Source organism: Sus scrofa, chromosome 1, assembly GCF_000003025.6.
Source record: "Sus scrofa isolate TJ Tabasco breed Duroc chromosome 1, Sscrofa11.1, whole genome shotgun sequence".
NCBI classification, from domain to species: Eukaryota; Metazoa; Chordata; class Mammalia; order Artiodactyla; family Suidae; genus Sus; species Sus scrofa.
Genome location: NC_010443.5, coordinates 189972004 through 189992260, shown reverse-complemented (window position 1 = coordinate 189992260; position 20257 = coordinate 189972004). Strand labels below are relative to the sequence as shown.

At 37.9% G+C, this 20257-nt stretch overlaps 1 protein-coding gene across 2 annotated transcripts in view; it reads right to left on the bottom strand.

Annotated features, from left to right (window-relative positions):
* Positions 3699-20257, bottom strand: part of SLC38A6 (solute carrier family 38 member 6) — a 65178-nt gene continuing 48619 nt past the window's right edge. Inside the window, exons 9-16 of one of the 2 annotated variants that reach the window (XM_013993473.2) lie at positions 15122-15187; positions 14840-14893; positions 12365-12444; positions 11650-11750; positions 6890-7014; positions 5487-5631; positions 5289-5383; positions 3699-5105 (exon numbers count right to left, since the gene is read on the bottom strand). In XM_013993473.2, the coding sequence (XP_013848927.2) occupies positions 5025-5105; positions 5289-5383; positions 5487-5631; positions 6890-7014; positions 11650-11750; positions 12365-12444; positions 14840-14893; positions 15122-15187 (747 nt within the window). In that variant the 3' untranslated portion in view covers positions 3699-5024. 2 annotated transcript variants of the gene reach the window in all.

Genomic DNA, 20257 nt, shown 5'->3' with positions numbered 1-20257 from the left:
CAAGTGGGAAACATTTCTCCGCAAGTCTTATTTCTTTATAGCATCCCATATTACGCCTTTTAATCCATCTGTCTTTTTTTCACCTAAACACAATTTTCCTCTCCACCATTTACTTTGTCCCACAGGCCAATAAACCTCTCACTCCCACCTGTCCACCTGGCCATCGGCCAAGATGAGTCTTCCCACGCCTTGTAATTGCTCATTCTGATCAACAGCCGGGCGAACTAGGATAGTGGATCATGAGAGCACAAATGTATAGCAGATTGTTGACAAAGGACAAGAAACAAAGAATCCCAATCACAATGAAGAAACCTCATGCACAGTATCTTTACTCACCTCTTCATCAAAATTTTGTTTTCCCATTTTTCCTACTTCATTATGGAAAGGCTATCTAAGATGAAAAAATTCTGTGTTTAAATTAGAAAAGCTAATTTCTCATTCTATAGAAGTCTCTTGAGAAGTTCTTAAACCAAAAATTATGATACCTAAGGTCTAGGTAGAGTAATTTGCAGGAAACAAAGTATGTTTCCAATAGTGTTAATTCTAACACAGCCATAGAGTACTGTCAATATGCCAAGAAGAAAAACAGGTAAATTTAATGCCATGAGTCCCTTTGTTTCTAGCATCTATTTTCCACCTCTGTATACTGCACTGGCAACATCAGCTCTGGAGACTCAGCCCAAATGGAAATACTCTCCACACTCAGCCACCCACAGATTATCTAGTAACCTGATCTGGCAAATACACAGGGCAGAGAATGCAGAAGAAAAAAACCTGTGCACCTTAAAAAGAGACCTTCCAAATTTATTAGCATCTCTTACAATGTCACCATTTTATTTGTGTTCACATAACCTTCTCAGGCTCTAAAATGAACAGTTTCAGGGTCAAATAGCTACAGCACTTCCACCAATGAGGGGGATACATATTTCAAACACAAAATGGTATAGGTGCAAAGGAAACATTGAGAAAGAACTGAATTTTTCCCAACTGATCTCTGGTCACTTCATCCACCACCCCTTCCCTCCCAAAAACAGGGACATGAAAGATTCTTAAAGGTAGATGCTTTATATGTAGGCAAATATAGAACATGAGATTTGGCAAAGATGAAAACGTTGTGGGGAGCATGTGAAGGCCAATGATTAGCTCATAACCCATCTGAAGGCATGTGTGAGGTTTACCTGAAAATGAATGGTTTGTTTCTGCTTTTCCATTGGTGAATATACCAGGGTACTAAACTTAAATTTACAAGGTGCCATGGTAGAGAGAAATGCCGAGTATAGGAGCAAAGCCAAAGAGGCTGGGCTGACCTGGTAACTTGCAACCCAACAAATGCCAGTTGGGAATTTCCAGAGACTTTGAAGACTTCAGTTCTAAACCAATACTGTGCTGAATTTTGGATTCTCCTTCTAGATGGAAAAGAAAAAAAAAAAAAAAACAACAACAAAGATTTCCAGACCTTGGGTGTTTAAAGGGCCTTCACACACTAAATCAACCCAGGGCTGTCTTGTTTTCTCCACAGCCAGACTGAAATAATACAGCGCCAGCAGAGGTGTGAATTACCCCCATTCATCTTAATGGAGTGTTAACTTCAAAGGCTTGTTTTAACCATTTAAATGCTAAGCTCATGAGTAAACATTCCATTTTTTTTTTTTAAAAGCGCAATTTAAACATTCACCCTCAACATATGAAAGTAATTTATATTCTCAGCACTTCATCTTTTAATTTAGCAAACAAGTCTCCAAGTGTTAGAAAAATACAGATTTTGTGCTTTACTTACTTTTATTTTAAATAGTTATTACCTAATAAATTATGAACATTAAGCCCATAATGAGAAGGCCCATATTTCCCAGGAAAAATGCTGAGGAGTACTTGAACAAGGTTTTATTTGAAATCTAGTGAAGGGGGGACTGTTTTACCAGTCATCTCATTAGCTTCCTTCAATCTCACAGGGAAAGTTACAACTCCAAACAGGCAAATAGATAAGGCAAAATATTAAAGTAAAATAAAAATAAAACTCTACAAATAATTTCTCTTGATATTAACTAAATTTGGTGCCATGTCCAATATGCTGCTTGTCCCTTTGCCAAACCTCCCATGATCCCATCCCATGAGCAGGTGACAAATGTATTAATTGATGCCCACCTGTCATCACACAGAACATTTGCCCCAGGGGGCATCCTTGCATCTGTTGCAGATTTAGGGTTATTTTGGTATTACTGCAGTTAGATTTATTTTAGCAGCTGCACACCTATTTGGATGTGGATCTATAATTTCATAAACAGAAGAAGAGGGCCTAAGAATTAGCTTAATCAGATGGATGGGCTCTAGCTGACCTGAGGCCACCTGGGAGGCCATGACTGACTGCCCAGGGACTATGCTATGTGCCCAGTTTCAGGAAGGCACGAGTAAGAGAGTATAGCTGGGATGGAAATGTGGGAAAGCATTAAAAAGAATGCACATGGGGCAGTTCTCCTGTTAGTGAAGGCTATAAGAAGATTCTGAACATCTGAGTTGTGCAAGACGGAAGATGAAGAAATTCCATGTCCCTGTCTGAAAGCAAATTCATTGTACACATCCAGCTGAAGGGATAGAAGAAAGGGGACAAGTATCTAATCTATTAAGACAGCCTGTACCTAATTTATATTAGGTCTTCTAATCCTTTCAACACAACCCTGTATAATTGGTATTGACTCCATTTAATACCTTTGTGAAAGTGGAGGCTTAGAGAAGTTAAGTAGTTTGTCTAAACTTACCGAGATTTTCATACAAGTCTTTCTAAACCTCAAAAGTTGGACATTTCCCATTACACCATGTTGATCTCATGGTGCCAGAGAAGTATCTTAACTCAAAAGGGCAGCCTAGTTGTCAATTTTTTAGTCTGTTTCCTAAGCGGGAAGCCAGAGGGCACCTGCAAAAGTGTGTATTTCCATACATGCAAATTGGCCCTTTGCATGCAATTCCCTACTTTACATGTGCACAGGTGTAGGATTACATTTTTACTGATACACCCTGGCTTTGGTAGGCTGCTAACAAGGTGCCCTTTACAAAGAACACTCCCCTGGGAGGGAAGGAGTTGGGGAGAGGCCTAGCTGCTGGTTTCCAACCAGAAATAAGTCACATCAATGGGAAGACTGGAATGATCTACAACCTCCAAACAAAATATGCTATAAATCATCAATACCTGTCTCTGTTTGCCAAGAAGAAAGTAACGTTTCAGTGACAAATGAGAAAGCTCAGAGAACTTACCAATCCATAGTCAAGCATCACCGCTCTATCTCACATTGCACAACACAGGAAAATCACAAAAGTTTCTTAGTCAGGATTTGGAGGCAGGGCAAAAAAACCAAGTGGAATATTCCCATAGTTTTGTTATTAGTGATTGATGTCGACATTAATCCACAAACTAAGATCCCCCCCCAATTTTTTTTTTGTCTTTTTAAGGCAGCACCCGTGGCATATGGACATTCCCAGGCTAGGGGTCAAATCTGAGCTATAGCCACCAGCCTATGCCACAGCCACAGCCACACCAGATCCAACCCTCGTCTGTGACCTACACCACAGCTCATGGCAACGCCAGATCCTTAACCCACTGAGCAAGGCCGGGGATTGAACCTGTGTCTTCATGGATACTAGTCAGATTCGTTTCTTTTGAGCACGATGGGAACTCCAAAGATTCAATTTTGTATATAAACAATATATTGATTTTTAAAAAAGAAATAAAACACGACTCAATATATTTAATAACATCAAAAACTTCTCTGTGAAAGATGCTTTGAAGAGAATGATAAGGCAAGCCACAAATTGGGACAAAAATCTTTGCAAAACACATATCTGATAAACAATGAGTATCTAGAATATACAAAGAATGCTTAAAACTCAACAATAAGAAAACAATCCAATGAAAAAAAATCTGAACCTGCCCTAAGAAAATATACGGATGATAAGTAGGCACATAAAAATATGTTCAACATCATATGTCATTAGGGAAACGCAAATTAAAACAATGAGATAAAACTACACATCCATTAGAATGGTGAAAATCTAAAACACTGGCAATACAAAATGCTGACGAGGAGGTGGAACAAGGGGAACTCTCATATACTGCTGGCAGGACTGCAGAAAGTTACAGCCACTTTGGAAGGCAGCGGGGCAGTTTCTTACAAGACTAAATTTTCTTCCATATGAAGTGGGAATTATGATCTTTAGTATTAACATAAATAAGCTGAAAACTTATGTCCACACAAAACTCTGCATACAAGTGTTTGTAGCAGCTTTACTCATGAATACTGAAATTTGGAAGCAAAAAAGGGGTCATTTAGCGGGTGATGGAAAAATAAACTGGGACATCCACACAATGGAATATTACCAGTGGTAAAAAAAAAATAGCTCTCATGCTATGAGAAGACATGGAAGAAACTTAAATGCATATTGCTAAGTGAAAGAAGCCACTTTGAAAGGTGAGATACAATATAAGTCCACCCAATGACATTTCAGAAAAGACTCAGAGGGAAAGGCTCATGGTGTTTAGGAGCTAGAAAAAAGATCAGTGGTTGCCAATGCTTGTATCAAAAGTAAATCCTAATGTATACTATGAACTTAAGTTAATAATAATGTATCAATACTGGCTCATCAAGTGTACCAAATGCATCTCACCAATGCAAGATGTTAGTAATACAGGAAACTAAGGGTGTGCTGGGAATGAAGGGATATGTGAGAACTCTGTACTTTCTGCTCAATTATTTCTGTAAACATTAAAACTACACTGTAAAATAAAAGCTATTAATTCAAAAAGACAAAACAAGAAACCCAAAAACAAAAGATGTTCAACATATTTAAGAGCATTTTGAGATTGTTTCTTATTTTGATTAAGACCACTATGTCTACTTTCCCTTTTGTTGTTCTTTTCTTGTCAATCTTTGCAAAAATGTTAATCCATATAAAGAGGATTCATCCAAGGTGCCTTCCAGAATATTTCTCTTTTGTATATGGAAGTAAATTATTCTTTGGAAGTAGGAAAATATTTGTCATTTATTAATCCAATTAAAAATAACAAGTGCTAAACTGAAATTACCAACCAAAATACCAAAGATGAGCAAAACAAATGCCTGTGGGAATAAAGAAAAAGATAAAGAACAATTAGAATATTTTTTTAAACCTCCACCCTCTCCAACAATGTACATTATAGTTTAAAATATATTAGTGTTCTTGATGTAGATGAAATAATTATAAAATGACAAATTATTTCTTAAAATAAGATTCTTAAAAGAAACAAACAAAAAACAACCTACCCCCAACTTTTTCCATGAGAGAAAATCCTCTCTGCTCAGTCTAAGATAAAATAGCCCCGGGAACACAAAAATCAAACACGTTGATGTACTGGAACCTTAAATGGGGTGGAAGAAAAATAATATTGTCAGATTCGGATGTGATTCTGGATGACAATTTTACCTAATTTATTAAATGGATTTTTGAAAAAGAAAACTCACCAATTACACCAAATACATTCCTAATGTCAGGAACATATATTGCAAGTAGAACAATGATAATATTGAGGGCTAGAGTGATTAAAAAATGGCGAATCCATGAGAATGGAAAATTGGAGAAAAATATCATCATTAATGCTTTCCTCGCCTGTACAACAGAAAAAGAAACAGATTTAAGTAAAGAAAATGTGTCAAAGCCAAACCACTTGCTTAGGAGAACACATTTATAGTACAGTTACCATGATATTCTGTCCCCCCAACCAATCAGTCTTCAAAACTACAGCAAAGCGATGACTGTGTTTATTGCACATAAACTCAGAAATATACCTAAACTCAGTGTGAGCTTCATAAAAATTAGTTTTGCTTTAATTCTCGAAAAAATTTCCACATGCAAATTCTTTAGATTGCATAATTTTCAAAATTACCAATACTAACACTGTGTGATGAAATCTCAGAGTATCATTTTCATGAAATTCAACAGATAAAAGAACAAATGGTTTAAAACAGAAAAAAGAAATCATGCCATGGGAAAGAAACACCATTTACTGTTTTATGTTATATTATCTGTTTCACAGCATGTAAATATGAAAAATAGTTCAGGATGATTTCCACCACTAAGGCAGGCACATCCCACAAATGTTTATCCAGCCCCGCAGTACTTCTGGCCACAGCCAAGGCATATGGAAGTTCTCAGGCTAGGAGTCCAATCAAAGCTGCAGCTGCCGGCCTACGCCAGAGCCATAGCAACATAGGATCCGAGCCGCGTCTGCAACCTACACCACAGCTTACGGCAAATGCTGGATCCTTAACCCACTGAGCGAGGCCAGGGATTGAACCCACATCCTCAGAGACACTAGTCGGGTTCATAACTTACTGAGCCATAAGGTGAACTTCCCATTTTCTTAGAAATTCTTAAGATTCTTATATATAGCAACTAAAAGAGTGAAGATCTGTTCCACTCTTAAACTATAATTCTAGAGCAAATAACATTTGTGACTAAGATTAAACTAGAATGTCTAAGTGAAAATAAATTTCCAATAAACCAGACATTTATTTTTGCTGACTTGACTTTTTCCTCTTCATGCACATTCTTTTGAATACAGAATTAAAGGGGAGAAAAAAACCCAAAAAACTTTAGAAGAACTATAGTCCCTAAATTGGAAACAATGCTGTGGGAAAGCATAAATCTAAACTAAATCTGAAAAAACACAAATTAGCTTAGTGGTTCACTGTTTTTGTGCTTTCATGGGGTCATATGCAAGTATGAGGTCTTTGATCAATTACTTGACAAATGAATAAGATATACTAGACTAGATGTGATTCAAACATTCTAGTCTGTAAAGAATTAGTGGTGCCGTATTAGGGAGCTGCTACACTAAGCAGCAAAATCTTTTAAGAGTACTTACAGGGAAGTGGATTAGAGGGACTGTCAAAAGCACAGCAAATAGTATGCATAACTTCACAGTCATGACAACAACATCATGTGGCAAGTATTTACTATAACCTTGTAGTAATTCTGACGCCACATTGTCTGCAAATTTAAAAAATCATAATAAGAATCACATTATAAACTACTAAGACATCAATAATAGCAACTTTATTTTCCTCTGCACAAATGGATCTTAACAGATTTGAATTCCCAGTACCAAATTCATCTCTGAAATTTTTCCTATCCTATGAAACACAGAGCCATTATTTAAATATCTTCTTGAAACCTACAATCCTTTCTTGTAATCAAACTAGAAATCAGCATTGGCAGAATCTCTAAAATTACCACAACAAATATATATTTTAAAAAATCTCCTTAGAACTTTTCCACAGTCTGAAGGTTTTGAACAATATTTACAGTATTTCGTAAAGTGCTTTCACATGTACTACCGAATTTGGTCCTTACGATAACAATATAAGATAGGCAGCTAGGTTAAAAAATATTAACGGATGGAGTTCCCTTGTGGCACAGTGGCTTAAGGATAACAGTGGCTGTGGCTGAAAGAGTGTACTGTAGAGCAGATAGAGCAGTGAGTATAAGGCTGGAAATGCATTTAAGACCCAGTAACAGAGCTGGGTCATAGGGTCTGAACTCAATCTGTTGGCCAGAGATGCAATGACTTCTGAAGCACAGTGTATAATGTGCTTCCTGCCTAACCAGGAAGATAGACTGGAAGAAAGAGACCCACAGAGGGACAACAGTTAGAAGGCTACCAGCATAACTGCTGACAGGTAATGAGAATTTGAACTAGATTAGTGACAATGGAAATGGGAGAGAAACTAACTGTTGAAAGTATCAAAGACATGCTTGACATAATGTGGGACTAATGGGCCAGCTAAGACATTAAGAAGAACCAGGAAAACTGGATTCTAGTTCCAAATATGTGAGATACTTGTGAGTCTTTGGAAAAATATGGCAAACGATCTTATTTCTACTTTCTGAATCATGAAAATGAGCTATTAACACTTATTGTTTAACAACTTTGTAAACTTCTGAAAATGGTCTGGTTCTTATGTAACATTTGGGTATTGGCGTGGTTCACCAGAGGAACACCTTTTATTCCTCACCTTATAATGCTTTAACACCTGTAATCAGAGCAAATGTTATTAAAAGGTACAAACGTACTGGTCCCTGTCATCTGACAAAATTCAGATATTAACTAAACCTTGGAGTACTGAATAAGAGGATCCCAAGCAGCTCCAGAAGCCTGAAGAACTAGATTTTTTACAAATTCAAAATATGTTCCATGTCTATTTTTTACTTTCCCAAGATAAAAACCTCTCTTCTGAACCAATCAATTCTGTGTTCTTAGCTGAGCCTTAACATATGTAAGGGACAGAGTACAACATACTTCTCCAGATTCAGGCAAATCTCTACAAATCTATCTCTGCAAGTTATATATTCTAGGGAAGTCAGGAGGCTGTCCTGTTTAATACACATTGTCAAGCAGGGTATGAAATTTATAAAGATTACTGCAGAAAAACAGAAAGATCACTAGGTTAATATTCAGGAACATGCCACTAATTTTGTGACAGGTCACTTCACCTCTTGGATTTCAGCTGCTCATCTATAAAATGAGTCGAAGGCTTTAACTTGTGACAAGCCCTTCTGATGAGGTCTCGAGATCCATCAGCAATTTGTTTGTGTAAGACTGAGAGCTACTGCTCTTCCAAAAGAAATACACTGTGAAAGATTTTCATCTCCCCAAAAGAAACACCATGAATAGCAAATCAATATCTGAATCTTCTTCTGTCTCTGGAGAAGAACACCTTTTATATCACTTTCTTTCCTGCTCCCTACCTCTCTCTCTGTCTCTCTCTCTCATCTACTTACCTACCTACCAAGCTATTATGAGATTTTTCTTAGATATAATTTCTCCATTATATACAATGTGGATATTCTGAGGAATCTGCATTGATGGAGAAGGGTTAAGTCAGAGACAACAGCTTTACTTGATAAGCAGGAAAATCCCTGTGTGGGAAACATTTCCTGTGCATGATGAAAATATTTAGCCTCTGTGTTCAAGCAAAGATAGATAGACAGACAGAGAGACACAAAGAGATGCCTTTAGCTTAAGTGTGCCAGGTTTTTTCAAAAAGTTCACTTTGAGAAAAACTTGGAATGAAGGGAATCTGGCCTCTCTGGCATAATCCTTATGGCAGCACAAGTTATAAAGGCATTGACTCTGGAGAGAGTCAGAACTGGATTCAAATCACAACTCAGAGTCATTAGCTACAAATCACAACACATTCGTTCATTCATCGGCCAAAGTGCCCAACCTATCTGAACCTACACCTTGCAGAGCTGAACCTATACCTTGCCTGAGTGAGGCAACATGTATAAAGCACCTGGCACTTATATAAGAAATGTTAGTTCAATAAATGTACTGCCATCAATCCTTCCTCCACTTCCCTTTCAATCTAAGCTTTCTTCCAATTTAACACAGCTGCTAGTATCTCCCAGTAATTTTTATGTAACTATTTTTCAGCTATCCTGGAATTGGTAGGCCATTTGAGGTTTATTCCAGATAGCTCTATTTAACCACAAGGAACAAAAGGGGTCCATGTTTTGGACTCTTCCTCAATTTTTAAGACCCCTATAATGTAATGGTATTTGTCCCAGGTGACAATTTTTAAATTACAAAAACATGCAGCTATTTTGCTGTTTTTGCTGAATCCCAACAGAGACCCTGCTATAATATCTTCTTGCTCTAGAAGTCTTACTGAGCTCAAGTCTGTACAAAACAAACCCAACAACCAAAACAGATTATTTCAAGAATTTTTGTTTTATTAATGATGATCAAAAAAGTTTAACAATCTGTTTTGGAGTTCCCATCATGACTCTCTGGTTAATGAACCTGACTAGTAGCCATGAGGACGCGGGTTCAATCCCTGGCCTTGCTCAGTGAGTTAAGGATCTGGTATTGCCATGAGCTATGGTGTAGGTCACAGATGTGGCTCAGACCCCACTTTGCTGTGGCTGTGGTATAGGCCAGCAGCTACAGCTCTGATTCAACACCTAGCCTGGGAACCTCCACATGGCTCAGGTGTGGCCCTAAAAAGACAATAAATAAATAAATAAATAAATAAATAAATAAATAAAAACCCACACCCAAAAAACAAACAAACAGAAAACTGTTTTAACTTTCTTTGTAGTATATCCATGCAAAGTAATGTTCTTCCTGATGGTACACACAGAGCTCTACCACCCTAATGTGACACTATAAAAATGCAAGAGCAGATTTAGATCAATCAATTGCCTTTATTACTGTGGAAATGCCATAGAGTTAGCAAGGAAAGGACTATATAGAGCAATGATAATTTTCTCATATGCTGAAAGCTCCAAGATAATATATTGTATACTGAAAGTTACTATATTTAAATCAAATTTCATTAACAATAGTAAGAAGTACAGCGCTGAAAAACAGAACACCTGAAATTATGAAATAATGACAGTAATAAAGACAATAATGCTAACCCCCACCAGCAGTAGCTCTCCTTTGTGGAAGACTGCTGTGTGCCAGATATTGTAAGAAGCATTTTACATATAACTTATTTCTTCTTAATACAACTCTACACAATTATCCCTGGGATACAGATTAGGAGATAAAGAGGGGGCAAGGTGAAGTATCCTGTTTCAAGGTCAATGATTAGAGCAGGGTGGTTGTTTGAAACATATTTGCTGGATTTCAAAACCCATACTCTTTCCATCGGGTTTAGGAAAGGTAGCTACTAAGCAAGTAAATGATGTCCAAAAACCTGTCAGACTTGGAAAAACTCTAGAAGGTAAGCAAAGCACCCAGTACAAGTTATCATGGATGTCTAAAACCTGAAACATCTGCACAAGGCTACCATGAAACGAGTCAAAACAGCTAAATACCATGAAAGTAGTAACAGCCATCTTGGAGTGTTGTTATAAAAGTATTCCTCAACTGAAAAGTGTATTCAAGAATTTGACAAATTGAATGTAACTTGTCATAATGTTTGCAAATTGTGTGTTTGCAAATTAAACAAGAAAGCTTAAAACTTTTTTTCTTGTTCTAGACTTTAAGTTTTATTTTTTCTTGAGGCTCTCATTAGAAGAGGAAAAAAACAGAAAACACCACACATGTAATTTTTCAAAAATAAATAAAAAACATCCTTTTATTTTATGAATTTCAAAGAATTCTTTAGAATTTTAAGGAGAATGATCACGGTAAATCACAGCATGTACACTGCAGACCTGTGCAAATTAAGTCTGACATCTAAGTGTACAACTATATAGTTCAGGCAAAACCCCATTTCTTTCTTGACTTGTTCTTTTGCAATTAAGATGACTGATTCCCTCAACCTCCCAAACTGATGAACTAGAGCCTAAAATATTGAATTCTCAATTAAAAAAATTAAAATCATTATTGTATTTCTTTTTTTTTTCTCATAGAAAGACATCAATGTCCCTACACCTGAGATTTTACTTAGGTATTTAAGAAAATTTTCCCATGAAGTTATCCATCTTGAACTTGATCTACCTTTTCAAGAGAAAGAAAATCAATTCTTTAAGGCCTATAGAGCCACCACAGTAGTACACTGACTTCTGGCAGCCTGAACAAATTGACTTATTAAACAAAGTCCATATTCAGGTGTGAAATCAGCTACAGAGCAATTTATTTTGTCATCCAAAATGAAATAATATACTTACCATAAAAAGTAAGGTACCCAAAGAGTGCAGATATAAAATAAATGAGAAAACTTAAAGCAATTGCTGTATTGGTTACATTCTGCATTCTTTTCTTTGAAGGGCTAAAAGACAAAAATGCAAAAGTAGTATCAGTGATCTGAATTACACCAAATAAATACCTCTCAAGTTATTCAAAAGGATGCCTTAATCACTCAAGACCTAGTTTATTCATAACTACACACTACAATTCCTGATTTGATCACTGCATAAAGGATTATGCTTCCAAGAAACAGTCTCAACTTGGTAAAAACTAATTTTTTTTTGTCTTTTTGCCATTTCTTGGGCTCCTCCCGCAGCATATGGAGGTTCACAGGTTAGGGGTCTAATCGGAGCTGTAGCCACCGGCCTACACCAGAGCCACAGCAATGTGGGATCCGAGCATTGTCTGCAACCTACACCACAGCTCACAGCAACGCAGCAGGATCCTTAACCCACTGAGCAAGGCCAGGGATTGAACCCGCAGCCTCAGGGTTCCTAGTCGGATTTGTTAACCACTGAGCCATGATGGGAACTCTGGAAAAAACTAATTCTTGGTTGTTTTAGTTTGTTTTAAACTAACACCTAGAATCCAGTGATGGGGGAAGGATTCAAAGAAGAGAATGTCATTTAATCTGAAAGTCCTAGAAGTAAAGAGACATTTTTAATACATTTAAGATATCCCAGGATTCAACAGTACCTTTGAAGTTCACAATATATGGGCAATATTGAGGTGTGGCAGAGAAATGAAAAAGCCATGGTTGGTATGGCATAAGCACTCTGAAAAAAATTTTTTACAAGGTGAAATTATTAAATGCTACTCCGTTGAAACCACTACTTCATCTGACAATAAACTCAGTTCTCAAAAAAAAAAAATCAATTTAAGTTTATTTCATCTTTCATGAATTACCTGTTTGTAAAATAAGTTTTTTTTTTTTTAATTTTAAATTTTTTTTTTTTTTTTTGTCTTTTGTACTTTTTAGGGCCACGCCCGCAGCATATGGAGGTGCCCAGGCTAGGGGTCTAATTGGAGCTACAGCTGTTGGCCTACACCACAGCCATAGCAATGCCAGATCTGAGCCGCATCTGTGATCTCCACCACAGCTCATGGCAACGCCGGATCCTTAACCCGCTGAGCAAGGCCAGGGATCGAACCCGTAACCTTATGGTTCCTAGTTGGATTTGTTTCCATTGTGCCACGATGGGAACTCCTGTTTGTTTGTTTTTTTTTAATCAAAGCATACACTTATGGTCACCAGCAAACATGTTACTTGAGAGTTGCATTGCTTGTACTAGCCAAGGTATTTGTCGGCTGTTTACACACCGTGTTGTTTATGCTAAAATCACTGCTGCTTCTACATTATTTAGGCAAGATAAAAATAATTTAGAAAAGATAAATAACATTTAGGTAAGAATAATAACATTTTAGAAATGACCTTATTATAATTCTCAGTCTTTCCTAATGAATATATCAGGAAACTTAAATATATCTTATTACCCTGAGCTTCAATAACATTTAATGCTTTTGAACTTGCTTTCATCAACTCAATCTAAGCACCAACTTAATCTAAGAGGATGCTGAATATATTAATCACATCTTAGCATCTTTGACTAGGATCTCTTTCGATGGGAATGAACATGATCTATTTTAGACCAACAAATTCTTAGAGATCCATTGGAATATGTGACCATAAGGTTTTGGGGTTTTTTTTTTGTTTGTTTTTTTTTAGGACAGTTAAGGAGTTCCCATTGTGGCTCAGCAGTAACAAACCCAACTAGTATCCATGAGGACACAGATTCCATCCTTGGCCTTGCTCAGTGGGTTAAGGATCTGGCGTTGCCATGAGCTGTGTTGCAGGTCGAAGACGAAGCTCAGATCTGGCATTGCTATGGCTGTGGTGTAGGCCAGCAGCTGCAGCTCTGATTTGATCCCTAGCTGAGGAGCTTCCATATGTGGCCCTAAAAAAAAACAAAACAAAACAAAATAGTATCATTAAGAACCAGAGGAAGTTACACAGCAAACAAAAGTTATCTTCTAAATGAAAATACTGTCTTTACAAAATGGATGGTAATGATATATTTTGTCTTTTCTACTCTAAAAAACTGCCCCTTAACTAACTAAGGGATCTTCAGCAAAAGAAGTTCCAGAAGACCTATCTCCAGACATAAAGCGTCCTAGAATGTCTGAAGAGAGCTGGAAGGAAGGAAAGCTGCAGTGTTTCCTGAGGCTGGATTAAGGGAAGAAGAGTTTAATTCACAAATTCTCTTTCATATATTGCTCAATTTCCTGGCTTGTCAATTATCCTACCTAGATCTTTGAGGCCCATGGAGGCCTTGACCATGTGAAAGATGTGGTAACCTCCCTTCTGGGGCCAGAGGGACATTTCTCATTTGAAAACTGGGGGTAAAAAGAATTCTGCACTTTACACCCTAATATCCTATGGTGTACAGGTGGAGGGGATTCTAGTATCTGGGACCTGCATTTCAGCAGAATCAAAGAGTGTACATGAAGACACCTACAGCAACAGGGAAGCCAGGGGACTCTTCTAGAATGGTATGGCAGAATCATCCAGATCATACTCCCTGTCTCCTCTGCCAATGCACAGGGGCTTTTGCAGGCATTTCCAGTATCCCAGGGCTCTCAGAGAAGCAAGGGGACTTGGCCTCTCAGCCTCCGCCACAGGCGCCATAAATTTCAACTCTGGAATGTCGGCCAGAAGACATATTGGCAGTGCTCAACTGCTGGTCCAATGATGAGGCTGTTTAGCCACAGACCAAGGTTCTACTCACAGGGGAGGAGTTTCCGATATAATTGGCTATTTAGCTTTACAAGTCCAGAGGGCAAGAGGAAGTCTGTATCCACAGAGGACCGTATTGGCCAGACCAGACATTCGGTAAATCTGTTCTTTTAGGCAGTGGCCCATTTAAAACAGGCTCCATTTAAAGGCATGCCAAAAAAAAAAAAAAAAAAAAAAAAAAAAAGGGGGTAGCTGTTTCATAATGGGCCACCCTGTGTTAAATAATATTATTCTTCTGGTAGGCAACCCTATACTTAGCACTTTCATGAAAATTAATTAGTTACAGGTACAAAGACCTAAGAGACCCTGTTACACAAATCTCTTAAAACTTGAAATGTGAAAAATCAACCAAAAGTATCTGTTAATAACTTACATACCTCTTTGGAGAAATGAAAGAGCTTTGGTTTACAATCATCTGTAGCATTTGAAATCTGTTTAAGAGGATTGAGGGGAAAGAGAGAAACCAACAGTCATTACAAGTCAGAATACATCAAAAAAACGAATTTATTATTACTAGACTTCCAAATAAAAATATTTCAAAATAAAGTTCTAAAATGCAATATAGCCATTCCTTTTTTATTAATTAGGAAAAAAATCATTATTAATCAGATTTTTTTTCCTTTTTATCTTAAAAAAAAAGAAACAAACAAATCTATTACCTGGAAATATCGCTCTATGTAATTTAATGTCAGAGGACAGGGGATGGACCATTTTTTAATTATTATCTGTAAGAAGAAGCAGAATCAGCATACAGATTGTTTCTTACAAAATTCATGACAAGAAATTGATTTCAGCTAGGTCAGCATTATTTCAATTAATCTAACACCGTACCAAATAATACGCTAACTAACAGAAGATTCTTCATTCCTATGATTTTTTTCCCCAGTTAGAATGGAGTGACCATCTGACATGGTCACCTACAGTGGGGAGGGTAGGTGTGCTGCATATCTGTTTAGTGGAGATCTCTCCCATTAAAGAATGAGAGTACTCTCGTGTCAACTCTCAAAACTTCAATAGTATCAAGGCATTTAAAAAAGGGCAACTCAAAATGGGAACATAATGTTTTAAGTGACAATAGTATAAGAATATATAGCTATTTATAGACCTGGCATGTGTAGCAGATAGAGAAATATTAATAGCAGTTTTGGAAATGGCCACAGGCAGATGCAAAGGGGGAGGCTCAGAGATATCTGCTGTATGAACACTATTCCTCTTTGCTTTTTGTCAGATGCATATTACTTTTGGTGAGTGTGGATGAAGCCAGCAAAGAAGAGCACATGGCTAGGGAACTAGAGCTGGTAAAAATGAATTTTTTAGGAGGTCCCTGGTGGCCTACCAGTTGAGAATTCGGCATTGTCACTGCTGTGACTCAGATTTGATCCTTAGACTGGGGAACTTCTGCATGCCATGGGAATGGTTAAAAAAAAAAAAAGAGGTGTTCCCGTCGTGGCGCAGTGGTTAACGAATCCGACTAGGAACCATGAGGTTGCGGGTTCGATCCCTGCCCTTGCTCAGTGGGTTAACGATCCGGCGTTGCCGTGCGCTGTGGTGTAGGTTGCAGACGCGGCTCGGATCCTGCGTTGCTGTGCCTCTGGCGTAGGCCGGTGGCTACAGCTCCGATTGGACCCTAGCCTGGAACCTCCATATGCCGCGGGAGCGGCCCAAGAAATAGCAACAACAACAACAAAGACAAAAAAAAAAAAAAAAAAAAAAGAGAGAGAGAGAGAGAGAGAATTTTTTTTTTAAAAAAAATTAAAAGAAATTCAGAGGAATGCTATTTCCCAGAAACAATCAATGGAAATGTCAGGATTTTAGTCTTAATTGTGACCATCCTGTTCCTAGACCTACAGTTGGGTTGTGTCAACATTACCATTGTTGTAGCTGTTTCAGGGCACGTAATTACTCTATAAATACTTGCTGCAGGTTGAAACCCAGCAGACAAAAGGGAAAGGGAGAATAAAGGAGGCAGAAGTCTGTCCTTGCAGAAGACCAATAAGTAAAAACTATTTCTATTTGGTATTTCTATAGTTTTGGGTTTTTACTAATTCAATCAAAATTTTACATAGTGATAAAACAGACCCATGGAAAACATATACTTTTAGTATTAAGTTAGTGAGTGAACTAAAAATTCCTCTTAATCAAAACCCTCACCAAGAAAAAAAAAAAAAAAAAAAAAGAACTATAAGGATAAACTAGGCAAGTTGCTTTGACAATTCTAGGGAAGTTTTCAATATGGAATAAAACTAAATGGTCAACTTACCAAGTGGAAAGAAAAAAATCAAAAGCAAAAGCAGTAATATCACCTTTTTTTTTTTTTTTTCTTATGTTTTCCCAGAAAGGATGAGAATGGGGTGAGATAGAAGCAAGGTTGATACTGGTCTCTCTTTTCAGCTCCAAATTCAGCACCTCACATTTCCCCCTGACTAAAGAATGGTGGTGGCAGCAGCAAAAACCATTTACTGATTGAGCACTAGGTATTGATTGTGTATAAGGTCAGTATGTGAGCCGCCTCATTTATCAGCTGCTATTGCTAGCCTTGCAAATCAAAGTATTTCAAAACAATGCTTCGGATGCAATATGATTACTTTTCAATAATTAGAAGATATCATTCATAGTCTGATTTTATAGTAACATAAATTCAGTTATTACAGCTAATATTTCTGCAGAGACCCAACCCAACCCCAAGCCTGTGAGTGGGGTTGGGTGAACAGAAGTGTTTTCTGATAAAGCAGCACGACAGGATAGGAATGGGAGATATCCTATCACAAAGAGTGACAGGGAGTCCTTGCTCAGGCTCAAGGCAGAACCTGGTAAGAAGATAACTCCAGGGGTCAAAAAGAAAGACAAAGGGAAAAAGAAGATTAAGCATTAAAAACACTCGTTCACGTGAACAAAAGGTCCTTCCTTCTCTCTGCTTCAAGTTCTTCTCATCTTTCAAGGCTCAGCTCTAGTTTTACCTCCTTCCACATTCTTCTTCTTTTTTGTCTTTTCTAGGGCAGCTCCCACAGCATATGGAGGTTCCCAGGCTAGGGGTCTAATTGGAGCTGTAGCCGACGGCCTACGCCACAGCCACAGCAACACGGATCCGAGCCTCGTCTGCGACCTACACCACAGCTCACAACAACGCAGGATCCTTAACCCACTGAGCAAGGCCAGGGATTGAACCCTCAACCTCATGGTTCCTAGTCGGATTCATTAACCACTGAGCCACAACAGGAACTCTTCCACATTCTTCTTTATTCTAGAAGAATATCCCTAATGCTCCTCTCAACTCTTGTAATTCCTATTCTGAAGCAAATAAATCAATACTTAATTGTGTATTGACTATATTGTTTGCTATTTTTTTCCTAATAAATTTATCTCATCTTCCTGACCTGACTGATGGACCCTTAAAGAGTAATGTCCTGGTTAAACTCCCACAACTCTATAATGCCTACCATAGTGCTCAGTACAAGGAAATCCAAATCAGAAGGAAATCCAAAATCCATTCAAATAATTCTTTATTTTCCTTACTGACTTATTAAAGTATTACTTCCAATATTAGTATTAGAATACTAAATCTGGGAGTTCTTTTGCAGCACAGTGGGTTAAGGATCTGGCATTGACAATGCTGCGGCTTGGGTTCCTATTGTGGTGTGGGTTCGATCCCTGGACTGGGAACTTCCACATGCTGGGGGCATGGCCAAAAAACCTCCACCCGAACAAAAAGAATACTAGTCTGTACCCAGGACAGAACTTTTAGAAAGAATGACAATTCATCTGTGTTAAAAAAAAAAAAAAATGGGGAGTTCCCATTGTGGCTCAGTGGTAATGAACCCGACTACTATCCATGAAGATGTGGGTTTGATCCCTTGCCTTGCTCAGTGGGTTAAGGATCTGGTGTTGCCCTGAGCTGCAGTGTAGGTCAAAGATGCAGCTCAGATCACATGTTGCTGTAGTTGTGGTGTAGGCCGGCAGCTATAGCTCCAATTTGACCCCTAGCCTAAGAGCTTCCATATGCCTCAGGTGCAGCCCTAAAAAGATAAAGGAAAAAAAAGGGGGTGGGGTGCCAGAAAAGCTACCATCATTCTGAGCCACTGCTAAAACAAAATTCATTTTTAAAATTTTAGCTATTTCAGGAGGGCCAAAAATTTATGTCAAAATTTTTAAGCAGGACTTGCCATCGTGGGTCAGTGGTTAACGAACCTGACTAGCATCCAAGAGGATGTGGGTTGGATGCCTGGCCTCACTCAGTGGGTTAAGGATCAGGCCTTGCCGTGAGCTGTGGTGTAGGTCGCAGACGCGGCTCGGATCCCGTGTTGCTGTGTGTGGCTCTGGTGTAGGCTAGCAACTACAGCACTGATTGGACCCCTATCCTGGGAACTTCCATATGCCATGGGTGCAGCCCTAAAAAGACAAAAATATATATATATATATTTTTAAGCAAAATAAGGATTTCAAACAAAAGATAAGAGTCTAGGTTTTAATTTGCATAATTTGAGAAAATAATAGTTTTCTGGACTTACTTTTTTAAATGTAATATAAATATACAGATTTACAGAGTTCCCGTCATGGCTCAGTGGCTAGGAACCATGAGGTTGCGGGTTCGACCCCTGGCCTTGCTAAGTGAGTTAAGGATCCGGCATTCCCCTGAGCTATGGTGTAGGTCGAAGATGTGGCTCAGATCTGGCATTGCTGTGGCTCTGGTGTAGGCCGGTGTCTACAGCTCCAATTAAACCCCTAGCCTGGGAACCTCCATATGCCACAGGAGTGGCCCAAGAAATGGCAAAAAGACCAAAAAAAAAAAAAATACAGATTTACTTTATTGATAAAGATAATCAATGAAAAAATTGAAATCCTTCAAAAAAAATTTGGGTTAATTTATACATTTCCTTTCTCTAACCACCATGTATTTTAAAACTTAATACTTAGAAAGTCTAAAATAAGTATAGGGATACCTCATTTTATTGTGCTTTACTTATGCTCAATCTACTCTGCCTGTGCTCTGTAAATGGAATAACAAAGCCTATATGTCAGCACCTCCATTTATAATATGGTTTAGTGACCATTTTAAGCCCACTATTGAGACCTACTGCTCAGAAAGATTCCTTTCAAAATATTACTGCTCATTGACAAAGCAAGAGCTGAGATGGAGGTGGACAAGATGTCATTTTCATACCTCCTAACAGAACATCCATTCTGTAGCCCATGATCAAGGGGTAATACTGACTTTCAAATCTTATTTTTTAAGAAACACATTCCATAAGACTATAGCTGCAAGAGATGGTGATTCTACTGATGGATCTGAGCAAAGTAAATGGAAAACCTTCTGGAAAGGATTGATTATTCCATCTTTTTTAGTTTATGCTGGATCCTTAACCCACTGAGCAGGGCCAGGGATTGAATTGCATCTTCATGGATACTAGTTGGGTTCATTACCATTGAGTCACAAGGGGAACTCCCAGACTCATCATTCTAGATGTTGTTAAATGCATATGGGCTTCATGGAAAGAGGTCAAAATACCAACATTAACAGAAGTTTGGAAGAAGTTGATTTCAACCCTCATGGATGATTTTGAAGGATTTAAGACTTCAGTGGAAGAAGTCACTGCAGTTGTGGTAGAAGGAGGAAGGGAACTAGAATTAGAAGTGGAGCCTGAAGCTGTGCTGAATTGTTGCAATCTCATGATAAAACTTGAAAGTATGCAGAGGTGTTTTTTAAAGATGAACAAAGAAAGTGGTTTCTTGAGATGGAATCTATTCCTGGTGAAGATGCTGTAAAGATTATTGAAATGAAAACAAAGGATTTAGAATAT